At 42.2% G+C, this 27843-nt stretch overlaps 1 protein-coding gene across 8 annotated transcripts in view; it reads right to left on the bottom strand.

Moving 5' to 3' along the window:
- Positions 1–27843, bottom strand: part of AIG1 (androgen induced 1) — a 133376-nt gene that overhangs the window by 15257 nt on the left and 90276 nt on the right. Inside the window, exon 4 of one of the 8 annotated variants that reach the window (XM_053290241.1) lies at positions 13752–14107. The exons of the other annotated variants lie outside the window; for them this stretch is intronic. Within the exon in view, the coding sequence (XP_053146216.1) occupies positions 13991–14107 (117 nt within the window). The 3' untranslated portion in view covers positions 13752–13990. Of the gene's footprint in view, positions 1–13751; positions 14108–27843 lie in introns of those variants that run through there. 8 annotated transcript variants of the gene reach the window in all.

Here is a 27843-nt window from a genome sequence, read left to right as displayed (position 1 = left end):
ATAAGCGTAATATTTTGAGAAGGCTCTCTAACAAGGTCCAGGCAAGTAAAAAGTCATCTCGCTCTCCCACTCTCCAAACCCTGGGATGCTTACTCTTGTTGCTTCTTCACCCCAGCTTGGTACACCGGCTTCCCTTGTTTAGCAGGCTTAAGCCCTGAGGAGGAAGCCTTTGGTGTTAGCAATGCCCGACCCTTTAAGAGAAGGAACGCGGGGCCTGTCTTTGGTACTAGCGCTGGCTGTGACTCATTCTGGTCAGCTGCTTGGATTCTTGAGAGCACAGCATACCAGAGCAGTGCTGCTGGGATAGCTAGCTAGCGGGAGTGGCTTGTAGGGCTGATGTAGCACGTAAGGCCCTCTCCCACAGCAAAGCACAGAGGCGGGAAGTGTGTTTGCATCAGTTCTGTCTAGTAAAGCCCTGGCAAATAGCACAGAAATCAGTTTGGTGGGTCTCCAAGGCACGCTAAGCACTCCTCGTGCCTGTCTGAAATGGAGAGTTTAACAGAGGAAGTAAGGCAGCTCTTAAAAGAGACTCTAGCAGCCATATACTGCCTCAGGATCTCTGAAGAGAAAAACCTTAAGCAGGGTACGGGGAGGGGCGAGTTAAAAAAAAAGACATAAAATGAGAATGACTGGAAAATGAGAGGAGACAGAATAAACGAAAAACTAAATTAAAGAGAAAGGGTAAGGAGGTTTGTTTAGTGGTGGTGGTGGACAGCTCTCCTCACATGAAGTGAGGCAGAATGTTTCCTGAAGTCACTATCATGGCGGTCGGAAGAAGACTGGGAGGTAATCTGTGAAGGGCTATGTGCGTGTCACTCAGGAGGTGGGACTACTGCCAAATAGCTTATAGCTTACAGCTCTTGAAGGTTACGAGGTTCTGTCTATGCAGACGCAGACATCCAAAGTGTGGAGGACAGTAGGACCACGAACAAGAACATTAAGTAACATTAACTAACTAATTGCATACTGTATGCTCTCCCTCAGTCCATTTTTGCTAGAGGGGAGAGTAACATTCTTCCTGCTAAGCTACATTGTGTGGTGTCAGATTCATATGCACTATGTGATGGCCCTATAAGCCTTCATGATTTTTTCCCTACTTTCCTTTCCCCTTACATTTTTTCCTACAAAAGTCACCACCCAGGGACTTTTTTGTATGGGGTGGTATAGAGATGTAAGAAATAAAACAAATTAAACATAGTGGTGACTATTATGGTGCTTCACTAGGCAACACTGTTAGTGGCCACTGTGTGGCAATCAAGGGGACAGATAAATCCTTACCCTTACTTTTAGATGCCAGGAAATGGCAGAGGAGGCAGGGGGTGCTGCACCCAGTACCATGCAAACACACAGTTGCTGATTGGACATTGCTTGGCATGAGCTGCTGATATCAGCCGGGCTGACAACGTGCTTGCACGATGCTTGCTGTGGCACTCTCTGCCTCCTGAAGGTAAGGGCAGGAACAGTCCTCCCCCATCAATAGTCACGCATCATTGTCTAGCAGTTTTACCTAGCAAATTGTCTGCTGGCTGCCACTGGCAACACAACATGAGATGCAAGGTGAGATACAAGGTGATTGCACTATGCATTTTCCCGTTCTCACCACAGATGGAGTGGAGGTGGGGAAATGCACAGCACAATGGCATCAGGTTATGTGTTGCACGTGATACTAATGATGATTTTTATGCTGCTTCTGAGATTCCCACCCCCCCCCACCAAAAAAGTGTTTAAAAAGTAAAACACTACACTTTATCAGCAAGAAGAGGGAAAAGAATGATGGAGAAGTGATAGCTCAGTGTTTCTCTTACTATTTAGTTCTGTCTCAAATATAATGCATTTAAAAACTATTATAAACGTATCTTAACTGGAGTCAGCAACATTTTATACATGTCAGCCATTATAGCCATCTCCATGTTATCTTATTAGGTGTGAAACAGATATAGCCAACAAGGGAGTATAGTTAATGGGAATATGTGAGTAAGCCTGAACCCCTCTAAGGATGGATAGTCCTGGTAGCAGCACTAACTGTTTTACAGAGGATTATTACCATTAACTGAGATACAGGATGCACTCTAAAATAGTCAGCGGCACTTCATTAATTATTATTGCATAGTTCATGGGTGTTGGCAGTATATTATCTAACTAAAGACCAGTACTGTGACAATGACTTGGAAAACAAAAGAATAAAAGATAACAATTTAAATCAATATAGCAGTTTAATGTTCTGTGGGTTTACGGTAACACTTCCTTTTTTAATGCAACCTCCTCTCTTCCGCAATTTTATGGCTGTGGAGGAGACACTAAATCTGAAATAACCAGAGTTGTATGGCAGATCATTCTCCTTTGCTTGCCCAGCAATACATAAAGTAGCAGCAGTTGTGGCTGTTGACCCAAACAAGCGCAGAAGTCCCATTTAAATGAATGGAGGTTGCCCCAGAGCAGTGCATGATGGAATACATGAGTTTTTGCTACAGTGCCAAATATGAAACTGAGAATAACAGACTAAAGAAGGAATGGCTTTAAGTGCCCTATTATGATGGCTTTCACTTTGACAATATATCTCCCCTAACCTCACCAATTTGTTCCATGTAATGGCTAATTTTATTAATTTTACTGCCTTACAATAACCTCACGCATTATGCCCACCACTCATACAATGAGTGTATGGTGTACACAGGTACAATTATTCAGACTTTATGTAGTACACAGGTACAGCTGTATACTTCCTGTCAGTACCATGCATTTGAGGGGCCTGTACCCAGGCTCACTTTCAAAATGAACGCAGGTACAGTTGTTCTCACAAAAAACATGTATGAGTGTGCAGGTGTCTGTACACTTGTACAACATAATGTCTGAATAGGGCTAATACTATAGATGCAATGGGTAATTACCCTTGTTTTAGAAGTAGGGAGTGCCTAGGCACAAGGAATTTAGGCTGCAGAAATGAAACTAGTGGGGATGTGCACAGAACTGGCTGGCATGGTTCGGTTCGAGTCCAGACCGGACTCAAACCTGACCGGACCAGTTCGGTCCGGCACACTTTAGGAATCCCCCGCCCTGCCCCGGTCAGTTTGGTCCGGGAGGGTTGAGAAGGTTTTTTTTAAAAAAATATTTATTTATTACTTTAGCCTCTTCGGGGGGCTTCCTCTAGGCTGTGGGGTGTGTCTATGTCCGAGAAGGTTTCCCCTCCCCCCACTGGCCTCAGTCAGCATCACCACGGCCTGCTTTAGTGCCTTTTTCAGCCCATTTGGACCTCTATATGTTGGTGTGGTGGCCATGTTGCCCGCCACTGCTCCTGCGAGGTCTGGCATGGCTCAGGGCCTCACAGAGGCCATTTGTGCATGTGCGGCAGCGGGCAACATGGCAGCCACGCTAACATACGGAGGCCCAAACGAGCCAAAAAAGGCACTAAAACGGGCCGCGGTGGTGCTGACCAAGGCCAGTGGGGGGAGGGGGAACCTTCGCGGACCCCCCACAGCCTAGAGGAAGCCCCTGAAGGGGCTAAAGGTTAAAAAACTAAAATAATTTTTTAAAAACCCTTCGTGAACCCCCCGAACCATTGGGCCGGGGTGTTGGTCCAAGTTCGGACTGAACGGAGGGGGGGGGGTTCAGTTCTAGCTTGGAACTGTCAAATCAGTTCCCCCTCGAACTGTTTGCACAACCCTAGAAACTAGTTTGACCAGAGATATAAGCCCTTTTCAGACATTTGGGGAAAAAGACAATGTATTCAGGGACAAAGTTGTAATTGGACAGATGTGTCTGAAGAACACACACCACCCTGCCTCTTGGGCTGCCTCGCTTGCCTCTGGGGCCATCTTGCTCACCTCCTCTCCTTCCCCTCCCCTTCCCCATTAGCCAGCTGGCCACTCCTGCTGCTGTGGTACTCCACTGCACTCTTGCCGCTTGCCACTGTGTTCTTGCCAGCCTTCTTCCCCACAGTATGCCATTCTGTCTATTCTCAGAGGTGTGCCATGCTCCTGTAGCCCACCGCCATCTCCCAGCTGTTTGAGATTCTGACCGTGAAGCAGTTCGGAATGTGTGCGCACATGAACTCTTTCATTCCTAGTTGCTGAGGGGCAGAGCTTACTGGAACACAGCATGCTGGCGGTAGTGTGCCGTCACTGCTAGTGGTAGTGTGCTTCCACAATGTGCTGTCACTATGAGGGGCCACTGCTTCCACTGGGAGAGGAAGCCCACCGCCGTGGGAGGCTGCCCATGAAAACATGGGCCAGCTACACCCTTGCTGCGCCACTGGGCATATTCATTTATGCCCTCTCAAGAGTGCCTAGAAGTCTTGCCTCTGGTACATCACTCACTCTCCCTTACCCACACTGCTCACAGTTACAGCAGTCATCTGAAGAGCTGAACACCATAAGAACACTGGCAGGCACTTCTGTGATTGGCATCCTGGTGTGTTTGCCCATGAGTATACTATACTTTTTTAGCCTACTTTCCAGTAGGCCTATGAGATCAACTGGCATCCTATGTGTGTGTCCGTCCATGTGTGTCCTCCTTTCCTGCTGTTGCTCCTCTGCAACTGGTATTGAGAGGAATCATGCCTTTGAGGCTGGAGGTGGCCCATAGCCACCGACTAGTAGTAACTGATATACATGTCGTCCATGAATTTGTCTAAGCCCCCTTTAAAGTCATCCAAGCTAATGGATAACATAACACAACACAACACAACACAACACAACACAACACAACACAACACAATATATAGTTCCATGGTATACATAAATTGAGATGATATATAAGGTGCAGTCATAAAAAGGTATGAATGTGCACATTCAAACCTTTGCTTTGGCCGAATTAATATTAAACATGAATTGCATAGCTGTCACTTTTATTTATTTTATTTTATTTAACATATTTTTATACTTTCCACAACCTCACTGAGATGGGATAACAATATTATTAAGTGAACAGGCCAAATGCTCCTTGTAGAAGACCCTTCCCTTCCAAAAGAGCTTAGTAATACCATCCTATCTCAGGAGCTGTGAGAATGTCAGAATTAGTTTAAAAAATCAGGATGTGGATAGAAATTGCTTCCTTCAAGGCAGAGTAACCACTGCCATCCTTTGACAATATCTGTTCCTCTCACCCCAACTTTACCTATTGGGTCAATGCAATGGCTTTCAAAACCTCAACGTGGTCAACTGCTTTTAAACATTTTCTTTGTATGGACTCTGCATTGTGTTCGCTTAACCACCACACCTTTCAGAAATACATCCTAATATCAGCTATCAGTTGTAGCTGACAGGCTGGAAAGGATCAGATCATCTCAAACAAGAGTCTGAAAGTCTACCTTCAAGACCAAAGCATTTATAATTCCTATTCATAAGCAACTCTTCAGTTTTATGGCAGCTACATGACCTCCCAGGATCAGATGGCTCTGAAGTCAAATGGTAAAGATCAATACGTTCACAGAAGGGGACCCCCTCCACCCACACACACCAAACACACACATATTAGTTCTTGTTACATGATAGGAAAAGAAAAGAAAGTCATAGCAGCAGTTATTGCACTCCACAGGGCTGGTTCAGATGAAAAACAGCCTCACTGCAGTTCTACATGTGATAATGCCAGGGTGCCGGTGTGAATGTGCCTGCCCAATGTTACTTAAGGATGTGTTGATGTGATAGTGGCACGTCTTTTACTGGCATGAGACATGATAGTCCGATTTGCCTCTCTACACATGCTACAGAACTCTGTTTTAACAGGGTTTTGAAGCACATGCAGGGGGGTGATTCGGATGATCATCCCTCACACGTGATTAAAGGATGTGCCGCGATCACATCAACACATTCTTGAGGAGCACTGGGTGGGCATGTTTGTGCCAGCAACCTGGTATTATCACATGTATTAACACAGCCTGGCCTTATTTATTTATTTAATCAAATTTATACCCCGCCCAAACTTGTGTCTCTGGGCGGCAAGACTGTTGTTCCTCTGAACCAGCCCATATAGCATTTTGTTATGCAATAATATAGTAATTTCCAGAAAAGGAGCAGTGCTGATCTGTTGCAGTAAAAAGAACACATCTTGTGACATCTTACAGACAAACATATTCATGTAGCACAAACCTTTGTGGACTAGAGTCCATTTCATTGACTATATGAGGTGTTCTCCTCAGTTGGCAAGTACAGAGAAAACAACAACTGTAAAGCAGCATAGTAATTGGCATTTGTCCCATGCAGTTGCCAGGAGGCCATGGTGGAGAGAGAGGTGGAGAGGTGAAATGCTCTTGGCATTTTAGATACTTTGGCTACTCTCTCTGCAAGGAGATCTTTGTGTGTAATAGTAGCATGCACACAGCTTGTTGCTGTGCATGAAGATGTCTGGACCAAAGAGGCAATAAGGTCATTCACACGACCTGTGAGCAGGGTTGGGGAAGGCAGGATCACACCTACTTTCCCCCCAAGATGATCCTTGTCGTCTTCTTAGCAGCGCTGCTCGCATGCCCACACAAGCAGCACTGCCTGGAGAAGTGTGGCGATCTGGAGGTTGGGGAAACACAGCCTAGCCTCCAGAAAACCTACAATGCATGCAAGGAGTGCAGTGCATTGGTGGATTTCCCCGCAATCTGGGCACTCTAGGCAACCCAAGTAGACACACAACTGGGTACCAGGCTAGGAGGGTGTGCTCATGCCCTTCTACCTTGGTAATTGCAGAAGGTAAAAATCCGGGCTACCCAGCGGGACAGGGCTGCTCCACATGAGCAGCCCTACCCAGGAAGGGCTGTGCAAGCCCATGTAGAACTGCTCATGTGAACAGCCTCAGTATGCACTATACAGTGACAAATGTGCATATAAGATGAACTGATAAACTGCTTTTTAATCTAAGCAGGTTTTTTTCTTAAACTACAAAACTACAAAAAATTAAGCAAAATATATTAATTCTATAGGATTAGTGGAAACAGACACCCTAAGCCTAACTTTGTTTTGAATGATATCTAAAGTAATATATGGTTTTAAAAGGTATTTCCTTTATTTAAATGGCAATAAATAATGTAATGTCTTATAAATTTTGCCTGATAAATCTTCACTCCAGAGATCAACAAGCTTGTATTATTTTCATTTGCCATCATTTGTGTTAAACTAAATGCTTTTGATTGATCAGTAGAAATCTGCAAGCACCAATATATGCAATTAAGTCTGCCATAGCAGCAGTCTAAAATCTATGCCCTAAACCTTTAAGCCCTGACTTAAACCGTCGTGTTTGACTTATGAAAGTGGTTACTGTACAGCTTCATACAAAAAGCATTAGGCTAATGCTGGATCAAGCTACATTGCCAAACATGCTGCAGCATAATTAATCAAGCATATTTCACAAACCAAAATTGCCTCCAAGAGGTTATCGATTTCCTGTCACGACACATTTTCCTTATGAGGTGCGGCAATGCTTGCGTCTCAGTTGTGCTGGCATGTATTTTTTCAATGACTAACCCTTAATCCATCTTCTTGGCTTCCTGCCATTGGTGCGCTGACATCTGCAACTACTCAGGTCTGACAGCCTCATGTATGAACAATGTGGCTTCAAAGTTGGACAAGATTAGTACAGGAGACTTTCTGAGTACACTGAACATAACTGAAAGCAGATACATACAAGGGCAGATTTGGAGAGGGTGACAGATGTCTTATAAAGGGCATCATGCAAAATGACCAATCTTTCTATACATGTGTATATTTTACACACCACCCACCCACACACCTTTAACACAAGGAAGATTTCAGCATTTAATAGCATATTATTCAAATTGCATTAAATATTCATAATTAACAGTACTAAACAAATTTAGTAACCGTATCTTGGGACATTATGTAATTTGTCAGGTGCTGAGCACATTATGACAGACACATTTTTGGGGACATTTTTTTTCCTGTGTCTGGCAGGCAGTATTTCTTTCATCTGTGCTTCCATATTGCCCAGCTATTAATATGTATAAATCTATACCTGTTGTACTGTGACAGCTGAACACACAATTAAAAAAACAAAACAAAAATCTTAACAGTTCTGTGAAGTCTCCAAAAGCACTAATATCTTTGATCCACTACCCAATGCATGTTTTGCTGTTATTCTCCTGTGATGTAAGGGAGCAACATTATTCCTTCATTTGACAGATGAAGATTCCAGACAACAGATGGTAGCCAGCACTATCTCTACGTCTACAGCTGGCATGAGAACCATTCACTTCAATGGAATGCTTTCTACATTTTACAACAGCAGCATGCGTTGACAATATGATAGCTTAGCCTCAGTTTTTAAATTATCTATAAATACTTCCAATCCATTCAAGATCACAGCATCACTGGAATATAATAAGACCCAACCCTCAGTTTCCCTAAGCTGCACATAATGGCTTATTGAAGCCAATAGTGTTGCAGATATGAAAATGGATGCTAATGTTTGTACTTCCCTTTATTGTTTTCTTCCCCCACCCCTGATTAATATGAACATTATACAAAACTTTAAGTATATTTCCTTATGTAGGTATTAGAGATTCTGAAAAAATCAAAGGATTTTTAAATTCACTTAGGGTTAAAACTTTGATATTTTGTATTTCATGACTCAAGTATTTAATACTACCAAATTCCAAACAAATAAAATTCAGAATCAGATTGTTCATGTCACAACATCTGGATGCCTGAGGATTTTACATGTTCTCAGAGAAAAAGAAGCAAAAATAGCTGTTGCTTATTTTCATATATTGTTAAAAAATCAAATTGCAAATTAAAATGCACAAACATGTGGGTTGTTTTTTTTAACTGGATCTTTTCTCCCTGCACCCCGCCCCCCCAAAGTGGAACAAGACCATAGGTACTTAAAGTCTCCAGCTCTATAAGCCTTGAGGAATTAACTTGGTGGTAGTTACTTCCAACTGTATTGCAGCTAAACCTTGCATTTTAACCGTTAATCAGTATGTTTGTTTCACTGAAATCTCATATTGTTTAATTGCATTTTTACGTATAGAGGAGAGCTGCAGTTATCATGAGTTTAGGTTCTGCAGTTTTGATCTTTCTCAGGCAACATCCCAGTACATGAACTTATTATCTTGGGAGTAGTTTTGGGTTTCTGTGGAATCCCTAAATAGATTTGTGAAATATACTGTTAAGTTGCTTGCAAAAGGGCAGCCTGTGCCACTTCTCAGCAGCCCGCAATGCACTCATCCACAGCCACAGCACCCATCCTCTGCTCAGTTGGGGGTCCTTGCCCCTGAAAAGCCTGCTTGTTCCTTGCAATTTGCCTCTTAGACTGGAGGTGGCCTATAGCCACTAAACTAGTAGCCATTGATAGACTTGCCTTCCATGAATTTATCTAAACCCTTCTTAAAGCCATCCAGGCTGGTGGCTGTCACCACATCTTGTGGCAGATAATTCCATGGGTTAATTATGTGTTGTGTGAAAAAGTACTTCCTTTTGTCAGTCCTACATTTCTTGGCAATTAGTTTCATGGGATGACCACTGGTTCTAGTGTTATTTTCTCTCTATCAGCTTTCTTCACACCATGTAGGATTTTATAGATCTCTATCATGTCTCCCTTCAGTTGTCTTTTTTCTAAACTAAAAAGCCCCAGGTGCTGTAGCCTTGCCTCATAAGGAAGGTGCTTTAGGACCCTGATTATTTTGCTTGCCCTCTTCTGTGCCTTCTCCAGTTCTGTAATGCCTTTTCTGAGGTAAGGTGACCAGAACTGTACACAGTATTCCAAATGTGGCTGCACAATAGTTTTGTATAAGGGCATTATAATATTAGCAGTTTTATTTTCAACCCCCTTCCTAATGATACCCATTCAAGTATATATGTTATGTTGGGGTTTTTTTGCTCCAATATGTATAACTTTACACTTGTTAACACTAAACTTCATTTGCCATTTTATTGCCTACTCCCCTAGTTTGAAGAGCTCCTTTTGGAGCTCTCCACAATCTGTTTTGGATTTCACTCCCCTAAATAGTTTGGTGTCATATGCAATTTGGCCACCTTGCTGCTTACTCTCTTCCACCTTCCGGAACCTCCCCCCAAGAAAGGACTAGAACCACTCCAATGCACCACTCCTGATCCCTATACCTGAGAGGCAGTCCAGAGGATACCATATTAGATGGTATCGAATGCCTCAGAGATCCAGCCGAACCAATAGGAATGCACTCCACTGGTCTAGTTCATCCACCAGGCCATCATGTAGGTCATCCACCAGGGCGACCAAGGCAGTTTCAGTCCCAAACTCAGGATGAAAGCCAGATTGAAAAGGGTCTAGATAATCCGTATCATCCAAGACCCTTTGCAGCTGCACAGACACCACATGCTCTATCACCTTGCTTTAAAAGGGAACATTTGAAATAGGCTGATAGTTATCAAGGTTGGTGCAATCAAGGGAGGGCTTTTAAAATAATAGTCTTACCACCACCTGCTTGAGGCTCGATGGTATCCTGCCCTCCCTTAGTGAAGTATTAATAATTGGCTCCAAACACCTACCTGTTCCTTCTCTGGCAGATTTTACTAGCCATAAAGGGCAAGGGTCCAGAGTGCATTACGTTGCCTGTACATTGCCTAGGATCTTGTCCACCTCCTCAGGCTGCACTAACTAAAAAGAATCCATCACAATAGGAACAGATGGTTGCTGAGACACGTCTCCTGGAACTGCCAAAATCCTGGAGTCCAAATCGGCATGGATGCAAGTGACTTTATCTGCGAAGTGATAGGCAAACTGGCCACAGAGGGCTGCTGATGTTTCTTCCCCTGTCACATGGGGGCCTGCGTGAAGCAATGATTTTGCCACACAAAATAGCTCCACTGGGCTACACTGTGCAGATGCAACAGAGAGGGGGGAAAATTTCTTCACTGCCCCCACTGCCACAGAATAGTCCCTAAAAAGGGCTCTAGGCTGTGTTTGGTCAGATTAATTACAAGTCATCATCCAATGTTGCTCTAGCTATTGTCCGAGTTGTATCATTGCCCTAAACTCCAAGGAGCACCAAGCAGTGGAACAGGCTCCACCAAGCCGGAGAAGGCATTTAGGACTGGTCATGTCAATAGTCTGAGCTGTCTCCACATTCCAGAGATTCACCAGGGCCTTGACAGAGTCACCAGTTCTGAACATGGGAAGTTTTTTTCTTCACCATTGCAAGAATAGTCAGACCTTTTAAAAGGTATTAATAGGACTTTACACCTTTAAATCCCTTAATGGTTAGAAGGGAAAGTGAGAAATTCTTTCTAAACACATATGGCTGCAAGAGATAAGGAAGGAGATTCCCTATACGTGACTTGCAGTTGATGCCAACTCCCCATAAGATATGGAACTTGCATTCTTACTTTATTCAAGGATAATTTGATTCCGCTTTAATTCACATTGGATGTTTAGATACTCAGAAGATCATCTTATGGAGGACTGATCTGCAAGTTGTGACATTCCTTGTATATTTATTTTGGGGATAGTAAGGTTATTTGTAAATGCTTATTGCACAAACCTGCTGTTCTGTACACATGTTTTTCATTGTTACATGTATTTATTTTTTTATATACATTGCTCACATTGATGTATTCAATGAGACCTTGATTTGGGGGGTTGTTCATAATGAGATGAATGGTATCATTAATGACAAACACGGATGTGCATCTCTGTGTGGTAAGGCGGTAAGGCAACTGTATACACTGCAGCGAAACTGTGGTAAGTTCACTGCTGCTTTCTAATGCTTGGTTAAAGGTTTTTCATTTTGGAAAGCCTGTATGGCAGTTTCAAGGCTTTAGGACCAACTGATGATCCCCCCCACACACACACACTGATTTCCCCATTGATGGCTATGGGAGAAAATCAAAATTTAAGTCAGAATTCTGACTTTAAATCCTATCCGATATCTGACCTTTCCAAAGCCCACAGAATTTGAAGCTGACATTGTTGAAGTCGAATCAAGGCGGATCCGAATCTGAATTTTATAAACACACATAGGCACTGGTAGTTCTGTTTCTTGGAATGTTGGCAACAGGCAGATAAAAAGACAGACATATAGATAGACCCTGCTCTTCATCCAGGGGTTTAAAATGGCTTACATATGATTTCCAGGTGATGTCTCCTCCTCTCACTTTCTCAGGGCGAGACCCCCCCTTAGCTTCAGCAGTTGAACTACATCAAGTGCTTTCAGACCATTATCTGGGCCAGCTGATCTAATCTGGTCCAATGGTAGGAGCTGCAGTGCTGGCCCTGATCACTGGCATTCTTGGTCCACACCCTCTGTGCTTTACTAGGTTTCCACTTGCTCTAAAGCCCACTGAGAACGATTCAATCTGTTTCTCTTTCTCAGCCCCTTCAGCATTTTAAAAAGCAAAGGACTTTGCCAAAGGTTTAACATTCCTCATAATATGTGCCACTTGGGAGACATTTGCAAAGGCTTAAGTCAAATGCCTTCCTAAGACACCATCAACAATGACGATCACCTTGGCACAGTCAGTGCAGTTTAGGAGGAGAACGTAGCACAAAGATGGCTGAGGTTCTAAACCACCACAATAGCCCTTGAACTGTAGTGTTGATTCAGACAGTCCTCTGTTCTCCAGCTGCATGTTTTGTTTACATGTGGCTCAGATTCTGGGTCTGCTACTCAGAGGTGCAGGCCTACATGCCTGATTAATAGCAAGATCCCTCCGTTTACACACCACCAAACTCCAGCTGTCTTACTATTTGGGGGGTTGTTCATAATGAGAGGAATGGTATCATTAATGACAAATACGGATGTGCATCTCTGTGTGGTAAGGCGGTAAGGCGACTGTATACACTGCAGCGAAATTGTGGTAAGTTCACTGCTGCTTTCCAATGCTTGTTTAAAGGTTTTTCATTTTGGAAAGCCTTTGGGTGAGCTGTGGTTTGGGGCTAGATTTAGCTCTGTGCTGGTTCTCTGATTTTATTGTGCATTTAATGTGGTTTTAAGTGATGGTTTAAAACCCTTGCCCAAATAAAAGGTATACATAAAAAATCTGGTATTTACTGGATTATTGGGGCCAAATATACTCTAAAGTAAGCCACAGAAACAACAAGCTTGTGATGTTGCACTGAGCATGACACCAGCTGCAAAGAAACTCGCCCCGTACCCATTTTACAATTTATGAATTATTCATAATTTCATAATTTCCTTTGGCAGTATGGGAATAGAATAGCAGCAAAGACAATGGTATCTTAATACTGAAATTTTCATACACACAAAGTTGACCCTGAACTGGTCAGTCTCAGTTTCACATTTTAATTTGGGATTTAATTCACATTTTACTTTTGGATAAAAACTACCCCTTTATTGTCAAAGTATACACTGTAATTTACAAAAATTACAAATAGAGGAACATGGTACACCACAGGGCAGTTTATTAAAGTTGAGGAATATGTATTGAGTTGTAGAAGACAGAAATAATAGTTTTACCACCACCCCCTTCCTCCAGATCAATGTGAACATATATCTGGGTGACGGTTAAAAATGTTTTTAGGGTGTTATAATATTTGTTTTGGTTGGCTGATTGATTGATTGGTTGAGTAGCTTTGTGGGTTTGGAACAGGACAATAGACAGGATAGAAATGGATTAAATAAAAATAAAGTAAGTTAACTTGAGGATCAGCCTTCATTCTGGACTTTGCAGACGTCCTTGGTAGCAAAAATAAGTCCTTAGATCAGTTTGCTCACATATTTGAGACCTTTGCTACCTGCTGCTCTGAGGGGGTTTCATACCTTTGTGGATATTCTCATCCTAGACCCTTGTTTCCTGTTTTAAAAAAACCACGGCTGAGGCTGCCAAATTTTAATTTCATGCAGGAAGCAAACACTACTACACAGGGCAGAAATAACAAACAAACAAAGAAACAAAAAACCCCCAAAGGATTCAATTTTGCTTACTGGATTTTGAAACACTGATAAAGTTCATTATTTTATTTTATGATGGAGCTCATTATTTTAACTAATAAGATTCTTCCACCCCACAAATGCCGAATACAGACTGTGCAACAATTTTTTAAAAGGTTTTGATCACTGTATGTAACTAAGCTGCTGCAGAGCAGCTCTTTGAAGAGGTAAGTGGCACCCAACAGGACAGGAAGGCAGCTTGAGAACAAGTTCAAACAACCCCAGAAGTCCTGGGAACACCTGAGGATATTAAAAGAGAAAAAGCTTCAGGCTCAAATCAACCTCCAGAATTAACTATTCGACCTAGGCCCCAAGAAACTTGTCTCAAGGAAAGCAGTACTGAGTAGGTAGAAGAAGCTTTTCAAGATTATAGGACATATCTGATCAAGTTGAATGGAGGGCGAAAGCTCTTAAAAAGTGCTCATGGTTTAGATATATGTTTTGGTGCACCATGGTCAGAAGGCTCCATACTGGCTTAATTAGTATTAGAGATTGAGATCTAAACTGTAAATTGTAACCACACAGAATTAAGCCGCCAAATGCCCTTTTGATCAAAATTAATTACATCATTTATGATATCTTCATTCATTATAAGTAAGAATATCTTCTGCTACACATTACCCTATAATAGCTACATTAATTGTCACAATCCACATTGACCTTAATATCATAATCCTATCTTTCACAAAGTTTAATTTGGTGCAGCGCTGAAACAACCAAGATAATGGATGCACATCCTCCTCGGGAAGTGATATGCTTCATTATTGTTAATATAGATGCCATTTCAGTACACTCAATCTGCTGCAGGAGAAGATGGGGAGAGATCTTGCAACTGTCTTGACTTTTTAGGATGTAATTACAAATGATCATCCACACAATTGCTTTATTGTTCTTTAAACTAGAACTCTCTCATACATATACTTACATATACACGGGCTCTCTTACATTTATAGAGGTATTCCATTTTATAATATTATGACTTTAAAAGCAACTAGAAAACTTGATCACAAAAGAGTAAGAGCAGACGTTTCAGTCATGTATAAAAGCTGACACTTAGAAACACATACATTAGAATTGTGGTTTCATAATGGTTTGGAAAATCCTTTTGTTCACTCCTGAGTTCACCTTAAACTTAATGTGACAGAGGGGTTTTGTGTCCATCAAGGCAGATTCTGAAATTATTGTACTATGAATCATTGAATTACAAATCACCTGGGGTCATCTATGGTGGAGATCTACTCAAAAGCACTGCAGAATGATAATAAACTTCTGTTCTCCTCTCCCACCCACCAGTCCTTGTATTGTGTACACAATATTCATCCGCAGTTGGTCATCAACTGTGAACCTCAAATACTTCCCTATACAAGTTTTTCAGGTTTGTCAAAGATTAAATACACATGGGCAAAGATGACTGGCTAATGGAGGAAGTGTGGGATGAGAAAGAAAACAAAAAAGAATTCCTCTAAACTTTTGTGTGTGAGTCTTTTCATTGGCCTTACAAATCTCCACCTCCATACTCACAGGTGCAGATGACTCTACATAGCAATAATCCTGATTTGGCTTCTTCTTGACCTCACATTCCTTTGAGCTCAGCTACACCAGTTTCCCACATGACCTCATCTTTCATGCCCTTATGATGCACAGTCCATTGGGCCAAGCAGTTGTTCCTCTTAGATGCCCAGGAATGGCTCTCAGCCATGATGTGTGGCTCCTTCCACCCTGACATACATTCCCATAAGAGATCCCCAAAAAGGCTCCTATTTGGACTAGAAAACCAGAGACTTTGGAAAACCAGGCTCCTGGGATTAGAAAGTTTTTTTGGCAGGTCAGCTCCCCTTGCCCATAATCTTCTGAAGGGCTGAAAACAGGATATGTAGTAAAGAATCCCTTCAGATGCACAAGCCACCAAGGCAGAAAGGAATGTGACAATGACTCACAGACACATTCATGGATGGATGTCTATGCAAAGTGGTAACAAAACAGTGGTATGTTGACTGCAATCAGATAGAGCTTCCTCATTACCAACTATGGAAAGGGAAAGAATGCCCTATGAAATGCTTTCAGAGAGCTGTTTGGCAGAGGGAGTCCAAAGGTGGGTGGGAGAGCTCTAGATTGCAGCTACTATGTTTACAGTGGGTATTAATATCCTGAGTAAACATGAGAACACTCGAATAGGTAAAAACAGATGAGGTACAATGAATATAATGGAAACTTCCTGCGATCTCCTAACTACACAGCTTTCCTTATTCTAGAAATGTCTGGCATTCACTACAATTGTTTACAATGAATGGTTTATTGTATGTTCCTCTATTCAAGACACTTCAAGATGTTCCAGTAAGTTAGGCTTTACTGTTTTGATTATAGATATAAAGGAACAGTTAGCAAGGACCAGACTACTAGAGAGTTCACAATGCCTTTTAAGACTGCAAATCTGCTCTGAAAATCAAGGTAGAACAGCCTGCAACCTGTGTTTCTCATCTGGTCTAGGACACAAAACATTTTTTAAATTCTGCCCATTGAAGTGAACAATCATGGTAGTTAGTAATCCATTTCAAGTTAGTGCAAGGTGGTCTAAGGGGAAACACGAAATAATGGTCAAAACAATGAGTGTGTATAATTAAAGATTCTTCTTGTGGACCAATTAACTACAGAGGTTCTCTTATTTTGGATGTATCACAACTGGGAGCTTATTGAGATCTCGCCACCCACCTGCCCCATCCCAGTTGCTAGAGTGGGAGGAACAGTGGCTGGATTGAGTTCTGTTGTCTGTCTCTGGTTTTTCATTGTGGAAACTAAGATATTGCTATGGAGATGGAAAAAGAAAATATATTACTGTGGTATTGGACAACCACCAGTTCAGGTTTTCTAATGAAAGGAACAACTGGTACCAGTCCCCAACAGTGGAGTAAGTGGATGGGGAGATCTCTTGAAAACTTAACCAAGTAAGATTAGCTGATCCCGAATTGCATATATATACTTTTTCCCCTAGTCCTGTCTCAGTTTAGAATAGATGCTTTCTATTTGCAAAAAAGCCACCTAATGGCACAGCAGGGAAATAACTTGCCTAGTAAGCAAAAGGTTGCCAGTTCAAATCCCTGCTGGTATGTTTCCCAGACTATGGGAAACACCTATATCGGGCAGCAGTGATATAGGAAGATGCTGAAAGGCATCATCTCATACTGCGCGGGAGATGGCAATGGTAAACTCCTTTGGTAAATTCTACCAAAGACAACCACAGGGCTCTGTGGTTGCCAGGAGTCGACACCGACTTGACGGTGCAACTTTACCTTTTTACTTTTATTTGCAAACAACACACTTCAAAGCTTGACATTTGCATAGAGGAATAAAATAAAAGCAGCATTTTCCTCCCACCCCTCCAGTCCCAAATCAAAGGAATTGCTTCTACAAAAGGCAAACTGCCACCACAAACAAAAATCAATTTTGAGAATTCTGCTTGATCATGAATTAATCAAGAACTTATTGAATGATCTGGACACTTTCCCTCTCATCACTAAATGAAAATTAACCTTAACATTATAAGCAGAGAAATCTTAAGAAGCAATAATAGACTTCTTAAAAGTGATAATGTAAGCCATTATGTCACCTTAACATAAGGTTCCCTGCTAACTGAGCAAAGAGGCACCTTTCAAAAGTGGTGATTCTCTTTATTTAGCAGGGGGGAGAACAACTGGCCCTATCCATCCCCAGCACAGAATCCCTCCAGTGCCTGTTGCTGGTTTCTTTTTTAGATTGTGAGCCCTTTGGGGACAGGGTGTAGTTTTATTTATTTATTTCTATGTAAACCACTTTGGGAACTTTTGTTGAAAAACAGAATATAAATATTCATCTTAGATATCTATCTATCTATCTATCTATCTATCTATCTATCTATCTATCTATCTATCTAAACAGAGGACACCAATTTCTCTCTCACTGCAACCAAAGTATTATTGCCAAAGACTGAGATGCAATGCAACTCATATTTCATTTGACACATTAAATAACTAATGAATCTGATCTATATATTTTTTTCATACATTGTGTGCTAAAAGAGATGTGTAGAAGGGATACAACCTGGAGCAGATGGTACAAGGATGCCAGAGCGAACGGATGCCTACTGCTGCTAGAGACAGCAGAAATGGGAATTTATCACTGCCAATTTGGCTGGGCTTGAGATGTCCTACAAACCATGTAACTGGCTCAGGAAGGGCAGGCAGGATGGCAGAGGAGTGCATAAATCACTGAAGTTACTAGCACAGCTTACTGACAGCCTTTGTGCTGGACTCTCTTACACATTCACTTCCCCTAGGCACTCTAGAGCCTGGGGGAAGGGAAGGAAGAAGTTTTGCTGAGCTGTGGCCCTGGCTGTTTGTCTCTGCTCTTCCCCCCTCCAGGTGATTGCTAGAAAACATCTGCTCATGCCAGTGGTGCAAACCTCTTGGCAGTAGCATAAGGGATTCCACCCTTGTTGTGACTCTTGGCCTTGAAGCAAGCAAACTGAGCCCCCATTGGCAGAAAGATTATTTGGATATTCCAGGCAAGTTTGACAATGAGTTAACAGAGAACACTAAAGGTAAAGTTGTGCCGTCGAGTTGGTGTTGACTCCTGGTGACCACAGAGCCCTGTGGTTGTCTTTGGTAGAATACAGGAGGGATTTACCATTGCCTCCTCTTGAGCAGTATGAGACGATGCCTTTCAGCATCTTCCTATATCGTTGCTGCCTGATATAGGTGTTTCCCATAGACTGGGAAACACACCAGCGGGGCAGTGGGGATTTGAACTGGCAACTTCTTGCTCGCTAGGCAAGGTACTTCCTCACTGCGCCATTAGGTGGCTTAACACAGAGCATTAGGAGACAGTTATGAGCAGCAGCTTGGTGTGAAGACAACAGCAGCAGCCTGGTGCAACTGCAATAGCCTGTTTGGAAGGACTTTAAGACCAGCTACCCAGAGTGGCTCTTTCCTCGGGATTGGCTATTTGAGATGTGTGGTCAGGACTGCTATCAGTGGCTTGTTTAAGGTCTGTGGGGCCATCGCCTCTGGGCTGTCTGTGGGGGTGTCCATGATTGCTTCGGGTGTGGGGAGAGGGCAGGGTGAGGATTGGTGAGAGGAGTTCTTGCTCTGGGCTTGCCAAATTCAGAAAGCTTTTTAAAAATAATCTCCCTCTCATTTAGTTCAGAGAGTGGTATTTGGGCATTGTAGTGCTCCACTAGGCCCAGTTGTAGTGCTCCACTAGGCACAGGATTGGTGTGAGCATTCCTGGGCATGGCAAGGGAGCTAGCTGCATGGCTGTGGTTTTGTGCATGATCAAGGGAAACCTAGCTTGGTGCTGAGGACATATAAAAGCTGAGGTAGTTGGATTGAAGGGTTTTTCTGGGAAAGAAGAAGACTGGTGAGGGTCTGGGGTGTGTGTATGGTGATTTCTCAGGTAGCAGGCAGAGTGAGAGTTGGGCAGGCCGTTATAGGGCAAACAGTCCAGACAACTGAGTTATTTTCCTTTTGCTGGCTTTTCTCCCAATCAGCAGCTCTGGCAACACTCTCTCAAGGATTAGGGCGCTGCTGCTGAATGCCAGGTCTGTAAATGGTAAAACATCTCTTATCCATGATTGTGGATGAGCATCCTGACCTGGGATGTCCAACAGAGACCTGGTTGGATGAGCTGGGTGGGTTGGTCTCTCTCAGCTTTGTCCCCCAGGTTTCCTGATCCTGCAGCAGCCCTGCCTTGAGGGTCGGGGAGGGTCATCTATTATGAGACCTTTCCCTGTTCCAGGTGCCCGGTTAGGCAATCTCCAGATTTCGAGTGTTTATTCTTGAGGGTAGGCCTCTGAGATAGGCTGGGGATTCTGTGGGTGTACTAACCATCCTGCTGCACTTCAGTCTCCCTACCCGAACTGATGGGGATGGTCTTGGAGGAGGTGTTGGGTTCTCCCCAGACTCATTGTCTTGGGAGACTTCAAAGTCCATGCTGAGGCCCCCCTAGTAGGAGCAGCTCATGACTTCATGGCAGCTATGGCCACCATGGGCCTATCTCAGTTGGTATGGGGTCCTACCAACGTGGAAGAATATATTTTGGATCTGGTTTTTGCTGACCAGGGAATGAATGATCTTGAGGTGTAGGAGTTTGAGATAACTCCCTTGTCCATGGACAGATCGTTATCTGCTGGGATTTAATTTGACTGCTCCATCTACCCTCTGCAGGGGTGGTGGACCAATTAAAATGCTCTGCCCCCAAAGGTTTATGGATCCGTTCAGTTTCCAGACAGCTCTTGGGGAGTTTCCATTGTCCAGAGATGGCCACTCGGTCGAGGTCCTTGTGAATCTCTGAAACATGCAGACAGCCTGGTCTGGGCTGATCCGCCCCCCGGCCGCAGTTTCTGGCTGGCTCTAAAGCCGGCCCTTCCTCTCCTGGGCTGTCTCCTCTTCCTGGTGGCCCAGCCGCCTCCTCATCCCGCTGCCACCTCGCCACCGTGGCCCGGCCCCAAACTTCCACCGCCTCGCCACCGCAGCTGGGCCTGCCACCGCCTCACCACTGTGGCTGGGACCGCCGCCTCCCCATCGTGGCTGGGCCCGCTGCTTCTCTCGTGCGGCTCCTTCCCAATCAGGCCCCAATTTCTCCATCCTTGCTCCCATCTTTGCTGGGAACTCTCACAGCGTGTCACGAGAGTTCCGCACGTGAGTTCCGCCCCAAAGACATGCATCCCCACGGTGGGCAGCTAAGAGAAATAATTATATAGATCCCCATGGTGGGTGGTTAAGAGAAATAATTATATCGATTTCTGATTACTATACATGCTATTGGCCCCACCAAACTGTAACAAACTTGCATTTCTTCTTCCCTCTGTGATGGTTGCTTCCTATAGATGGTCCTCAAGTCTAGGTGAGAAGATGACAGTGGTAGAAAAGTTCAGAGATCCTTGGAGCACGTTTTCCTTGAAAATACAGTAAAATGCAGCAAGGAGTCACGCAGGTTATACTGTTGATGACAGAAGGCAGTGGACATTATTTGATTTTAATTTGAGTGACTATTTATAAAAATCCAAATATAGACCTGCTTTACTCTGTATGTACAGTAAGTGGAACATTTGGCCGCACTGTGGTCTTCTCAGTGGTATAAAGCTGCAGATTCGTGATTCATTATTTATAACAGCACTCACTCTGCGAGGTATCAGAACACAGCCACTGCAAAAAGTTTCAAGTTGTTATAAAACCTGGACTCTATATTTCTTGTCTGAGTAGGTGACAGAAGGGGGAAGGTGAATTAATATCAGGGGACTAGGATTTCTGGAACCAGTCTAGGACAAGCTTTTATGCTGACAAGTACTCTATCTCTACCAGGTGCAGAGCAGAATACAGGGGAAAGCATTTTTCTGTTAGCAAAAAGAGCTAACTGCATTTTCTGCTTGACAAGGCATTTGAGATAAGATTTTTGTGGAGGTCTGAAGACAAGTTGATGTTAGTAAATGTATGGAGCTAAATTTTGAATGCCACTCTTGTACTCTCTTGTACATAAGCAAAAAGATTACATTCTCCCACACACCAATATTTCACAGGTGGGGGAACAGAGATACTCCCATACATAACTGCCTGAATGGGGCACTGGTGGACAATGAAAGTTTGAGTGTGGAGTTTTTCAGGTCAGGACACACACATACAGAGGGTACCAGAAAAGAAAATTGCACCCATTAACCACTTTCTCTGCCTTGTCAGACAAAAGAGTGTTCTGAGGTAACAGTTCAATATTCAATGACCTTAAGTACGCAGCCTGAGTATCTCATATTCCATTTCATCCCAAACCTCAGTCATGTAGGATTGTTACAATTGAGAGAAAAAAATTGTAAATATTGCAAAATACATATCATTTTATCCACTTTTGTTGGTGCAGCACCATGCAAGCTTTTGAACTATGCACAGCTCTCCTAATGCTACGCAAAATCTGATGAACTGTACAACTGAAGATTGCATACTGATTCAATGAAAGACCTGATCTATGTTTAGGTTTACAAAGTATGGGAGAAAACACCCTAATTTATTCACAAATAAATATTTAGTTCAGTGGCGAAAACCTCTTCATCTATTAAAACCCACATACATTTTGGCGAACTAAATATAGAAACATGAATTGTTTTACAATACAGAAAGCTTACCACTGTATACATTTAGAAAACTTCTTATATGATTTCATGCTGCTTCTTTTTTTTCTAGCTGAAGTATAGGAAAGGCACTGGCCCACATGTTGCACAGCTATATGAAGGCAGAAGAAACTCTTCAACAGAGCACACTGGTTACTGATGCCCTGTTCTCATGGCTCTCTGGAAAATGATTCAACAAAACTGCTAAGTGAATAAATCCAAACTCCCCCACCCCTCATTGTCTGTTTTCGGATTCCAACCTTGTATAATATTTTGGAAAAATCTACCCTTTTCTGTACTGAGCAGAGTAAATATTTTGTCAGTTGTTAAGGATGAGCTAGAGAGCAAGACCCAGCAACGTATCCAAATTCAGCAGGAAGACTTGGAACTGCTTTAAAACTTTGTTCCAGACTGTGATTGGTAAAATACTTCACAGGCCAGCAGAAATACCAGCCACCCAAGCAATTCAGAGAAAGACGAGTGAACCTTTTCACATCAGTGGATTTTTTCTCTCATTCTGCCAAGTTTTTTTGAATAAAGATAAGGTTGTTTTAAACAAAATGGGGGGCTGTGTGGGGAGGCTTCTTCTCTAATTGTTCAGTCATTCAGCATCTTTTCAAGTAATGATTTATTAGTGGGCTGTATGCACTAATGCATTAGTGTTGCATTCATTCCATTTGACAAACAAAATTGTGTAATGAACTTTTAAAAACAGAAAAGATTAACACTTCTCTAAGCTTCTATGGCTGTACTTCAAAATTATGGATGAACCAACTCTAGCATAATTTTTTTAAAAAAATAAATTAACATTTTGCAAAACTGGATAAAACCTGGTAGCTCTTTCCATACAATGGTCTGCAGGTCAAGTTTTAAATGGTGGCCCTATATGTACACAGTATTCCAGAAACTTTGTCATCTGAATGACTTGGATAAGTTTTGGTTAGCCAGAAATTCAAATAAATGGAATACTATTTACAGGAGGCTAGGCTGAAAAGCAATACACAATTATGCCTTGACAAACAAGCACAACCAAGGTTGACTTGGATATGGAAGCAGGTTTCCCTTGCAGATTTCCTTCAAGATCAGATCCCAGAGGGACAAAAGGATACTACACAGGGCAAATCGGACCAGGAACTGTGTGCACAGGTCAAATATATACTGTATTAAATACTTACTAAAAATATTTGTATTCCATCTTTCTACTAAAAGGCCCCAAAGTGGTTAACAAAACCATTCCTAAAACCAGTTCCAATGCCATTTGCCTCCCTGCTTTTTCAAAGGTGCAAAAACAAAATTGTTTCCATTTGCTGTCTGAAAAAGAGGAAGAGATAAAGGATGATTTTTCTGGGGAGGGTATTCCAGAGTCTAGGAACCATTACAGAAAAAGTCACAACCCAGATTGTTGCTTGCCTCACTTTAAATGAAAACATTTGATACATATGCTTGGATTTAGCCTTCTGCCAGATGGAGTTCCTGGAGAGATAAACTGAATTCTCACAGATTACAGTAAAACCACTGTCCTGACCACTAGGCTTATGCTGATAGTGTACCAAGAATCCAGGAGAATGTAACTGAGACAGACTAAGCTCTTCTGCCTCATCCAATCAGGTCTTGATCATACAGACCAATTGTCCCTATCCAACCCCAGCACAGCATCCCTAAGTAGCTGTTGCTGGTGTCTACCTTATGTTTCTTTTTAGATTGTGAGTGCTTTGGGAGCAGGGAACCATCTTATTTATTTTTCTATGTAAACCACTTTGAGAATTTTTGTTCAAAAGCAGTTTATAAATATTAGTAGATGATCAGTTCTCTCATCCAGGAGCAGACATCCTGAATGGCTGACATTTCCCCAGTCATTAACCAACCTGATATTTAGCATAATGAGCTAAAAGGCCAATGGTTCACTGACATGGCAACTAGTATATTCTTTACTGGTAGAAGGAACAAAAGCGAACAGATCTTAAAGGTTTTACATGCTTTCCCTTACCTATCTTGTGCTCCTCCTGCCATCGCTACATTTCTTTCTTTATGCTGACAATTGGGGCACCCACATTTCACCTCCAGCTACCTCTCACATAGCAACCAAGGCTAATAAAGTGAAACAGACATCTATGTTTGAAGGCCTGCAATAAGAAAAGTCCTGATCTGCCCTCTAGGCACCTTCCTCCTTAGAGCCTACTTGGTGCCATAATACCTCCCCATTTCTGATATCCTCTGGTTATTCTAGTGCCTTTTTTCTTATTTAAATCTACAACTAGATTCTGGCACAGTTCAGCTGTAACAGGGTTAGTGCTACATGAACAAATGTAAGGAAGTCACAGGTCTGCACATTCCCTCTTCCAAACAACAAACAACAAATATTTATATACCACTTTTCAACAAAGGTTTCCAAAGCAGTTGAGAGAGTGAGTGAGAGAGAGAGAAGTAAGATGGATCCCTGTCCCCAAAGGGCTCAAAATCTAAAAAGAAACATAAGATAGTCACCAGCAACAGTCACTGGAGGTACTGTGCTGTGGGTGGATAGGGCCAATTACTCTCCTCCAGCTACAGATCGAGAATCACCATGTTAAAAAGTGGTGCCTCTTTGCCCAGTTAGCAGGGGTTTCCCCTCTTGTCTAGCATGGCAAAGTGAAAGCATTTGCTTTCACTTTAAAACAAACTGCAATTCTGTGTTATTCATGAACTCAGGGAACAGTGGCTTGTTAACTAACTTGAGTTAGCTGTTAACTAACCATGGCTTGATCCTGGTTTAATATCCTAGCTTGTTTTTAATTCTAGTTAATTAACAAACTGAAATTCTCAGAGGCTGCTTGTAATGCAGAGCTGCAGGTTTTCTTAAAACAAAAATAGAAGCTTTCACTCATACATGAGAGAAGGTGTGTGCAAGAGAGAACACATAATTCCTTAAGGTTCACTCATGTAGCACTAAACCGTACTTTAGCGTTCTGGAAATCCTCATTCTGTGGCCACAGCTGGTATCTTGTCTTTCCACTGATCTCCCTGCTTTCTGTTTTTCTGCCTGTACTACAGTCCCCATTCTTCCCCATGTCCTTCATGTCGGAATATAAATGTTTGCATCCATATCCTGATGTCTTGTATAGACAAACATTGAAACAAGTGTGTTAGAATACATTTTCTGGGCCTCCATTTGACCAAGTACTTCTTGTTATGTTCTCTGCAATATATCAAGACACAGTTACTATCCACTTTGAAGACAACGTGGCATTACTGCACCTTAGTCATGATCCCATACATGGTAAGTCAGCAGAAGATCAGAAGGGCCAAAACTCTAAGAAATATTGCATGGAATACAAACAGCAACCATGTATGATAATTACAAATGGGGATCACTGTAAAGAAATTCTGCTATTTCAGTAAAATGTGGTTTGCTCACTAAACACCTATATAGTACACCGGCTCAGCCCACTCAAAAAGTACCTCTGGAGTGGGGTAACCAGCTTGCCCATTATATGAAGAGGATTGTGAGTGTGTGTGTGTGTGTGTGTGTACATCTCCCCAACCCCACACAGCTATTCAAATCCTGTGTGGCCCAAGGATGAAAATAAAAACTGCCTTTCAGACAAAGAAGATTATTTTAAAAGAGCACACTATGTTCACAGGTGCAAATGTTCCACTACAAATTAACAAATCTTTAAAACATTAGAGGGTGTATGGATAAATATATGAAAGAAGGAGAAGGTACAATATATAAGGCAAGATTCAGCAGTGAGATATTGGAATCATGTCTGAGATAGCAAACGAGAGTTCCAAAAATGACACCATGACTGCCACCCACTCTATGCAGCAACTATCTCAGAGGAAATTCCTTCCTCCCCCTACTCTTTTGATGGCCAGCAGCTGCACAAGATGTCTGGGAAGGATGGACAGGTGGTCACATATTTCATGTTGCACTGCAAAGCTCTAATTTTGAAATGTGAAAGCAGACACTGATAACACTGCCTTCTCTGACTGCAGGGTGGATAACTCCACTGCACATTATATTACATCACATCATACTTTTTGACAGTCTTTCACTGTTAAAATTAGGGGATTGGCACAATCATGGATCAACATGGCACTCTTTCATTTGAGTGTGAAAGGCAATCCCAGACTGAACTTGCTGAAAGGCCTGGAACACTAACTTTAAGTTGTCATTGGGACTGTGCTGAAAAGTCAGCAGCAGTAGCACAAAGAATGTCTCACAGAAATTTCAAACTCAGCAACACTTCATAGTACACTTGATATTGGGAATTTTTAACAATTGGTTTCCTGTCTGAGCAAGCTCCCTTTTTAGCATTGGCTGTTTTTACATTGTAATCATTAGTTGAACTACAAAAAGAATTAGCACATAATTCTCAAAGAGAATATAAGCTACTGGAAGCAATTATGGGAGTAAAAAATACAATTATTGAAACATTTGAGTTAATTATTTTTTGCTAGTTCTTGGATCTGTTGGTCTGGTTTTTCTGCTGTCTCTATAATTGTATTTTTCCCCATTGTGATTTTATTTTTGCGAGTCTCCTTGGGCTTTCTTTTGGTTGGAAAGGCTGGATATAAATCCCTTGAGCCCCTGGTGGCACAGTGGTAAAACTGCCGCCCTGTAACCAGAAGGTTACAAGTTCAATCCTGACCAGGGGCTCATTTTGACTCAGCCTTCCATCCTTCCGAGGTCAGTAAAATGAGTACCCAGAATGTTGGGGGCAATATGCTACATCATTGTAAACCGCTTAGAGAGCTCCGGCTATAGAGCGGTATATAAATGTAAGTGCTATTGCTATTGCTATTGCCAAATAAGTGAATAAATAAAAAATTATTCAAAAAGGGGCCTTTCTTTTCAGTCCTGCAGCAGCTTAACATTAAATATGTTATGTTTACCTCAGATCACTATTACTGCAAAGAGCACTGGCTTACATGTCCTGCAGTATAACAAACCAGACTCACCCATGTTGTAGCATGGCTCTCACACATGCAGTGATGCTGCTGCATCAGTCAGACCTGGAACTGATTCTTGCATGCACACACATTATGCACTACTCCCATTATTCCCAGCGGAAGTATTTATTTATTTTATTTTAAATATTTCTATTCCGCCCAAAACTTGCTTCTCTGGGCAGCTTACAATTAACATCATTTAAAACATCAAATCAAAAACAGTGAAAACATTAAAAACCCAATATTAAAAATATTAATCTAATTAAAAGCCTGGGTGAATAAAAGTGTCTTCAGTGTTTTTTTAAAAGTTGCCAGAGATGGGGAGGGTCTTATTTCAATAGGGAGCACATTCCAAAGTCCAGGGGCAGCAACGGAGATGGCCCATTCCTGAGTAGCCGCCAAACGGGTTGGCAGCAACCACAGACGAACTTCTCCAGATGATCTTAACTGGCAGTGGGGCTCATGGCGAAGAAGACATTCTCTTAAATACCCAGGGCCTAAGCTGTTTATGGCTTTATCGATAATAACCAGCACCTTGTATTTATAGTACTGCATAATGTGTGGTCACAGAAGAATTTCCTGCGTGGGGGAGTATGACACCGTCTGCATTATGCTGCAGGACATGTAAGCCAATATATATTAACTAAATTGTAATTATTCTATAGGCTTGTGGAACAGAAGCATTAACTCACAGTATATAAATTATACTGAATAGACTGAATTATAGTAGCTTGGATGAATATGTAGTATTAAAAAGCTGTTTAATTGTTAAAAAAAAGAATTGAAGGAAACTCCTTGCTGCCTTTAACCAAGTGAGAGGAGAGCTGGTCTTGTGGTAGTAAGCATGACTTGTCCCCTTAGCTAAGCAGGGTCCATCCTGGTTGCATATGAATGGGAGACTAGAAGTATGAGCACT

Source organism: Hemicordylus capensis, chromosome 1 (genome assembly GCF_027244095.1).
Source record: "Hemicordylus capensis ecotype Gifberg chromosome 1, rHemCap1.1.pri, whole genome shotgun sequence".
In the NCBI taxonomy this organism is placed as follows: domain Eukaryota; kingdom Metazoa; phylum Chordata; class Lepidosauria; order Squamata; family Cordylidae; genus Hemicordylus; species Hemicordylus capensis.
This window is presented reverse-complemented; position numbering and strand designations above follow the sequence as displayed.